Source organism: Dufourea novaeangliae, unplaced genomic scaffold, assembly GCF_001272555.1.
Source record: "Dufourea novaeangliae isolate 0120121106 unplaced genomic scaffold, ASM127255v1 scaffold65, whole genome shotgun sequence".
NCBI classification, from domain to species: domain Eukaryota; kingdom Metazoa; phylum Arthropoda; class Insecta; order Hymenoptera; family Halictidae; genus Dufourea; species Dufourea novaeangliae.
Window position 1 is genome coordinate 632,272 of NW_015373961.1, and position 8,253 is coordinate 640,524.

Sequence of the window (8,253 nt, forward strand, 5' to 3'; positions counted from 1 at the left end):
GCTAAACAACGTTGCGATCAAAAAACGGCGGGATATTCAAATCAGCCATTTACAATATTCTCCGCCTTGTATTAAGACACTCGCCTCTTATTGGAGACCCAATAAACCAGAAAAAACCGGAGGTCTTGTTAAAAGGCTAAATTGGAAATGGACCGACGGGGATCGCATCTGAATATCTAATTTCCGGGGACCAGGAAGTCTAATGCAAATTACCCAGGCAAACACGTAACCACGCTACAGAAGCTTAGAATTTCCTCCGCTTACTGGGAAGGAATGAAAACATTAAAATTGTCCTTTCGAAAGTTTCGAATCAGCTTGTTTGACGAGAAACAAATTTAAATTTTGGTTATTCAAACAATAGGAAAATTGAAATAATTATAAAGAAAAGTGTACGCGATTAAAAGTCTGCAACGTTGAAAGGACGAAGATTCCAGAAGACATATACCCTTGAAACATGAAGGTCACTTTGAAGTCCTATTATATAAGACACTGTGTATGACTTGCTTTCGATAGGCGAAAATAGTACATGTATATATTGATCTGAATATATTTCATGAATCTACCATGACTTTTCTTCAAGATCGTTTGGAGGTCAACGTATCTGTGCTTCATAGAAAAATGACTTATTCACGGTTTGAACGCGTCGTAAATAGAGGTACACTGTGTATACAGAAAGCCATTATACAGGACGCCATGAACGCGTCGCCGTTAATTTGTGGACATCCGCGGAATTGACGCCACCACCTCAAAAGTTTGAAAACTCTTCGCTACTATAAGCCGTTGTCGCTTCCAACCGAAAGTGAGATTTAAATGGATCTCGGAGACACTTCGACCGGGAATTACAGATGCGACAGAGGTCCAAGATTCACGTCAGGTTTTTCTACGCGTCGAAGTGTGCCAAGTATTCGGGGATGACACGAGAAAACCGGTCGATAGATTGTTACGAAGGCGGAACTGCAAATACACATAATGAACGCTCTCCGGATAACCTTTGATCTTGTCTATTCCGAATGAAATCGCAATTGAAAATGCTGTGCAAACGAATAATCTTCGAGACTCTACCTAATCCTATCTTCATGCAGTGTGTTTATTTATTTAATGTTTATCTTTGAACGTTACGACTACCGTTAGGCATTATCTGAACGTGTAATATTTTCGATAGATTTCAATCTCAGCCACGATGTCTTGTCGAATGTTTCGACGGAATCGGTGTCGCGATAACATTCGATTAACTTTTATTGTTACATTGTAACTGTCGAACAGCGTGTTTTTTATCTTTCTCCGATACAATTTCATAGACCACCGCACTTTAATACCACCTATGACATCTCCAACAAATTACACATACATATGTACCAGCGTCATTTATTTTTCTTACGTGTCCGTGACAGGTTAGTCCTGTATTTAGTTTCCTCTCCGTACGAGTAGCCAACTATTTTTATTCCAACGATCGCGACACTCTCAAGCGTAGTTTCACGTTATATCGAAAATAAAAGGGTTCAATGAAAAAGATATCGAAAGATCACCAGAGCAGGACACTGTAACATCGATGGATTTGATCGTCCAGACGTACGCCATGCAAAGAACCCAGGTTACGTGTCCCCCCATAGAATTTCCTCGTAGACGAGCAACCTCTCCTACTAGGGTATCGAAACGTGTAACCATTTTAACAGGGGGAGGAGGACGAGAACAGCATAAACAAACAGCGAATCTCGTTCTGTCGGGTAATTTAATACGATAAACTGGGCACCGGTTTCTCAAAGGATGCGCGCACGAACAGGTTTCCCGAGATTCGTTTCCAAGCATTTTAACGTCACCAGGGATCATTGAAGTGTAACGGCAATCATCGATTCCGAAATCCATCGAGAAAACCGGAGAAGACGAATCATACGTGATCGGTGGTCCAAAGGGGGGAAAAAGTAAAGAACGATGTGTATAGAGCGAGGCGCGGTCGATAGAAACAGTACTCGAGTGTCCCGTCGTGATCGGGACAAACTAGTTTGCAGGAATTTCAAATCTCTCTCTCTCTCGGCTGTAATAATTAACGTTTGACAGGGAGGGGAACAGGAAGAAGCTTCCCTCGGACATGAGAAGATATTATACGGTACAGACTGGCCGGTTTACGGGGGAGTGAAACGGCGACAGCGAAGGTATTATCGATTTTATCAACTAAGGGGGCTAGGGGATTCTTTCTCTGGTGTGCAGTCACGGGGTGAGTCAGAAAGGGTTCGCGTACAGCGGCGTACCGAGAAAACGCTTGTGTGTTACCACTCACCTTCGGATAACTCGAGATCCAGCTCAGCAAGTTTCTCCCGCACGTCTTCCGGGAGCTTGCCGATGTCGATGTTGAACTCGGCCATCGCTAGGCCATCCGCGCTGCGCCGAGATCACCAATTCTCCAGCCGTACATTCCACGACCCGTCACCACCGTTCGGCCATCTTGCCTTGACTGATGCGACTACCGATCGCCAGCTGGCGACACCGTTTGACCGGCGCCTCGCGCAAGCGTGCGTGTTCGATCAGCGATCAAATAATGTATTAGGGTTGCCGCATGCATATACACACACGAAATGCTGTATTTTCGAAAAGACTGTGACTTTCGTGGCAATAAATTAGATAAAACGATATTCCCTTGTCAACATTTCTATACCCGTGTTAAAGGGGAACTATTCATCGATTTGATGTATTACGTCACATTTTTTTTTGTACCTTGTACGATATGACTTTACTCGAACAAAACACCTGCACTGTGTCAGTGCTGCTTATTCATACAATCATGAATATCTTCTTCCATTTTCATTGATACTGCGTCTAATCAATGGTCTTCGTAATCTGTAGTCAGATTGTACGATAAAATTTCTTTTTGCGATAGAGACAACGTATTGAAGCGAGTGTAAAAGCTTGTAAAAAGATTAGGCAAAATATTCCGGATTCAACTGTTCGTAGGACTGTTTGACAGATGTGTACTAGTCGTACGTTCAATATGTGTTGGGTGGGAAAAGATGATTGACACATTCTTTATCATTCGAATCGCGGTCAAAAGCACTTAAGTCAATGTTGTACACTTCGGAGCTTACGGATCTTTTCCCACTCCATTACCCGTTTAAAATGTACAATGAACTCTGTTGATGCGCGGCGAAACGCATACATGCATACGCAACACACACGCGCAGCATGACGTGTAGAAGTAGACAAGACCACAGGGGAGGCTACACCCGTACTTATTAACTTGGTATCTTGTATATCATGAAAAATCAAAGGAAATTACGTTAATTTTCAAAATAAATTGTATCGTTTAAGGCGAAAAAGATTTAAAATAGTAATAAAATCTGTAACAACAGCTAAATGATTAGTAGAGACATATGTAGGGAAATTATGTAAAAAAAAGTAAAAGTCATAAACAGGATTTATGTGTAGTGGTTTTCTGACGATTTTTCAAACGAATGTAACATAAACACTTATAATTAACAAAAAGACGACACGCGTATAGGTGAAACCTGATCTTGTTGCATGACAACTTGAGACCTTGCGTATCAAGGATGATGATGGAGAAACTCAATGCAAATCACTATATTTCAATTTAGAACAATGTACTGTGCAATTGAAACATACCAATATCTTTAATTATGAGTGCAATGTTTTATTATTTAAGAGGTATAATTGTAATTTTCAATGTTATATCGTGAAAACATGTCATGGAACCTATACCATATATAAGTACAAATTGTGTCGTATAAATAACAAAATTGGACTGTAAAGACCAAGTAGCAACTGGTAAAAACCAACTGTAGAGGGGTAGAATATTATTGAAAATGATATATTAAATAATTTTTTTTTTTTCAAACTTACCGTATCTGTAACAGGATTGACATCTGTCATGCGCATTCATCTCCCGAGCTTATAGTATTTGCGCGGGATGGCTGTGTAAAGTTTACAATCATTGCGGGTCCTAACCTCCGGTGTTTGATAATAATTGTTGTGAAAATATAGATTGTTATAGTTTCTCTAATATTTACGCGAACATGGGTATACTAGAAGATCCCGAATTTCAATCACAGTATCAAAAATACAAGGTTCGTGTCAAGTTATGGGAAAGTCGCTTCACAGAGAAACATGGACGTAAACCAAACAAGGTATTTAACTGAAGTTTGTTATTATTACGAATTAAATCGATTCAAATAAAGCTCTGATGCATTACAGAAATATTAATAAAAATTTCTGAATATTGTTTACCTGCCGATTGGTGTTATTAATCGTATTTAGCAAAAAATATGTTTCTTATATTATTTGTAATTTAAAACGCTTTTTTTAAAATAAAAATTATACAGTCATATATTTTATTATGACTTAAGATCTGTTATATGTATCTACCATTTTGTATTGACTACTGTAAGTCATAGAATGTACACGAATAACAAGATATAAGTTCTTCATCCCTTATATTGTAAAAATAAAGTAAATTATAGAAAATGGTTATTTATACTTTTCAGAATGATATTAAAGAGGCAGATATAAAAATAAAAGAATCATATAAAATGTATTGGAAATTGAAAACACGTGCCTTGGAAGAAACACTTGTAGATATAACATTTTCTGACGAGGTACAAGATATTATATCTAATGAAACCTTAACGCAAACTACAATTGAAGAAACCACAGTTGACAATAAATTATTCAGGGAAGATAGTCAATGTAATACAGAAATTATAGATAAAGAAGACGCTCAAAATATAGATAAGAAAAATGCAGAAGACAAACAAAATGTTGGAAATGCAGATAAAAAGGATACAGAAAATATAGATCCACATTGTAATGAAAATAAACTTGCCACTTGTGATCCAATAGAAGATGTAGCTGAATGTAAAAATGTAGAAGGTGTGTGGGGTGATCACTTAAGTAAAAGCAATGAACAAGTGCCTAAAAAGAAACAAAATTTAATCATAAGTAGGTCATCTTCTTTTCAACTGTCACAAAATAAATTTATGAGTTCAAGCTTCACAAAACGAAATCCGAGAAAATCATTGTCTACATCAAAGTTAAAAAGTAAATCTGAAAAACAAATTGACACTAACACAAATGACAACAAAGAACGAACTACAATCACGAATGCAAATATTAATAATGCACTTGACATAACTGAAGAAACGAAACCCATCTTTGGTGATCCAGTGAAAGTTACATACATTGAACACGAATCTGCAACTCATTCGATTGGTACAGTGCAGCAACTAATTGAAGGTCATACTATCACTAGAAATCTGAATGTAGGCTGGTTAGGTAGGTGTGCTAAGCAAAATAATTTGGAGTATCCTGCACTCGATTCACAGAGGCTTTCTGGTACAAGTGATTCTGGAATCGAGTCATTGGAATCCAGTACTCAATCACTTAAGGGAAACATTGTAGCACCTGAACCATTTAAATCAGTTCAAGTATCAGATGAAGAAGATTTTATTTGTAATAGTGATTCAGAAGAAGAACGAAAGAACAAACGTATTAGAAACTTTAAGAAAACATTTAGTGATCAAGATAACTATCCTGTTAAAAGGCTGTGTACTGATAGTAACATTGGTATTCCTATTGTGTGTTTTAATGAGAGTATTAAAATATCCAATGAACAAGAGAAATGCAATGATTTTAATGCTTTTAGTATTCCTGCAAGTAAAGATAATAGTATAAATGAGAAATATGTAAACAATCAGGAAAATATGACTAGTAGTAACAATAATAAAAACAAAATAAATGATACTTTAAGTACAGTAAACACAAAGGCAGATAACGAAGATACTGCAGATACAGCATCTATTAAAAAGCAACCACGTCGTCGTAAAGTTATTAGAAAAATTAAAGATGATTCATCTGATGATGAAGACCCAGATTACAATAAAAATAATGAAATATATGCAAAGAAGAAAGAATCAAAGAAAACACGAGCAAGTACTAGCAAGAAGAAGACTACTTCAGAGAGTACAAATATAATTAGTGAGAAAAAAACACGAGCAATTACTAGCAAGAAGAAGACTACTTCAGAGAGTACAAATATAAAAAGTGAGAAGAAAACACGAGCAAGTACTAGCAAAACGAAAACTACTGCAGAGGGTACAAATATAAAAATTGAGAAGAAAAATGCTCCATCTACAAGAAGGTCCTCTAGAACGAAAAAGAATGTACAGAATGATGAAGAAGACGTATTAGAGGCTGAAGGTACAGAGGATAAAAAGTCTGCAATCTATGCAGTAGAAACATTACAGGCTGTTCCACGTTTTGTCATTGATAAAAACAATCAAGGAGATCTCATCGAACAATGTGCCAAATCTGTCTTGTCTACAGCTGACAATTCAACTATTCGTTCTGTTGAAGTCAAAAAACCGAAAGGACAATTAACAGATAAAGAAAAATTGGAGAAAAAGGTAGCCGATGGAAAAGTAAATGACAATTTTGTCAGAATAAATTTAAAAAAGAAAGTGTTCGTGCGCGGTAAGAAAAATTTCAATTTCTCCAAGTACAAGAAAAATCAGTGGAAACAAAAGAAACAACAGTTAGGATCCAGCGAAGGTAGTTTAGAAGTAGCTGATTTTGTTGAAAAACGTGGCGTCATGACTTGCTTCAAATGCGGCGACGTTGGTCATTTTTCAAGGTATTGTCCGAATAGAAATGGTGATAACCTGATACCGTTAGAAGAGATAGATGATAGTTCGCAATTTCCAACATTAGAAGAAGCAGAACAAATGGCTTCTCAGAATGCAGTTAACGCACACGCTAATAGAATTGATCGTTTGCCACAAAAACCGTCGTTTTCTTCCAAGGCGGAAGATCAGTCGGTAGAGAATGAAACAGAGAATAAGAGTGATTATGATGATTTATGGGAACCCATAGAGGATGAAGTAAGGCGAAATTTTTGCAAATTTTACTTTATAACTGCGCAACAACTGCTTTATACTTTCATCAAAATTTTGTAGGAACTTCTGTGCGGACACAAAATACCCGAAGAGTTGATATCTAAATTACTACCGCCAGAAATTGGCGCTGTGCGTCCTTTATATAATACAAACGAAGATCAGTCGTGCATAGGTACTGTCGTAATATTCAAGTAACATTTCAAATTAGTTCACAAATGACATTCCATATCGTAATTACAGAAACACCATTCGAAGTTTTTGAAACGTTACAAAAATTTGGCCACGAGACTTTCAGACCCGGACAAGAGAAGGCAGTGATGCGAATACTTTCTGGTCAATCAACGTTGGTCACTTTGTCGACTGGTTCTGGAAAATCATTGTGCTACCAATTACCTTCATATCTTTATTCGAAATACTCTCACTGCATCACTTTGGTGATATCGCCATTAGTGTCTTTGATGGACGACCAAGTAACAGGGGTTCCAGAATTTTTAGCCGCAGCGTGTCTGCACACAGCCCAAACTCCAAAAGTACGGGACAACGTAATGCAATTGGTCAAGCAAGGTAAAGTGCGTGTACTGTTGATTTCTCCAGAGGCTGTGGTCGCCGGCGAGAAATCAACTGGTTTCGGTGCCTTACTCCGGCAGCTTCCACCGATTGCATTCGCGTGTATAGACGAGGCTCACTGCATATCGCAGTGGTCGCATAACTTCCGTCCATCCTATCTTATGGTTTCTAAGGTTCTCAAGGAAAGATTAAAGGTCAGAACGATATTAGCTCTTACCGCCACTGCAACAAAAGCTACCGCTGAAAGCATAGTAAATCACTTAGGTATACACGATGGAATGAATGGTGTCATCTCTGATATCCCAATACCGAAAAATCTGCTGCTGTCAGTCTCCAGGGATGAAGTCAAAGATCAGGCTTTAATGAAATTATTATCAAGTGAAAGGTTCCAGGAGTGTGATTCGATTATAGTCTACTGCACCCGTCGAGAAGAATGCGTAAGAATTGCCGGTCTGATGAGAATTCATTTACAGGTATAACTTTTTGTATTTTAATAACTTTGGTTAGGTTAGTATACTGATCATAATTGTATGTAATTGTTTATCCTTCAACAGGATGTGCGTAATCCCGAGAAACCCGGTAGTCAATTATCTTCCATTGCGGAAGCGTATCATGCTGGTTTGTCAGCTTACCGTCGGAGAATTGTTCAAAAAGCATTCATGAGCGGACAGATTAGAATTGTTGTAGCTACCGTTGCTTTTGGTATGGGCATCAACAAAGCAGATATCCGTGCTGTCATTCACTATAACATGCCTGGAAGGTTTGAAGGTTACGTCCAGGAAGTCGGAAG

The 8,253-nt window shown here is 37.8% G+C and overlaps 1 protein-coding gene across 1 annotated transcript in view; it reads left to right on the plus strand.

The window, feature by feature from the left end:
• The first annotated feature begins 3,948 nt into the window (after window positions 1–3,948).
• LOC107186621 (ATP-dependent DNA helicase Q4) overlaps window positions 3,949–8,253 on the plus strand; it is a 6,499-nt gene continuing 2,194 nt past the window's right edge. Inside the window, exons 1-6 of the mRNA XM_015574515.1 lie at window positions 3,949–4,133; window positions 4,491–5,964; window positions 6,064–6,881; window positions 6,957–7,068; window positions 7,137–7,936; window positions 8,018–8,253. The exon at window positions 8,018–8,253 is cut by the window's right edge and continues 61 nt beyond it. Of these exons, the coding sequence (XP_015430001.1) occupies window positions 4,023–4,133; window positions 4,491–5,964; window positions 6,064–6,881; window positions 6,957–7,068; window positions 7,137–7,936; window positions 8,018–8,253 (3,551 nt within the window). The 5' untranslated portion in view covers window positions 3,949–4,022. The remainder of the gene's footprint in view (window positions 4,134–4,490; window positions 5,965–6,063; window positions 6,882–6,956; window positions 7,069–7,136; window positions 7,937–8,017) is intronic.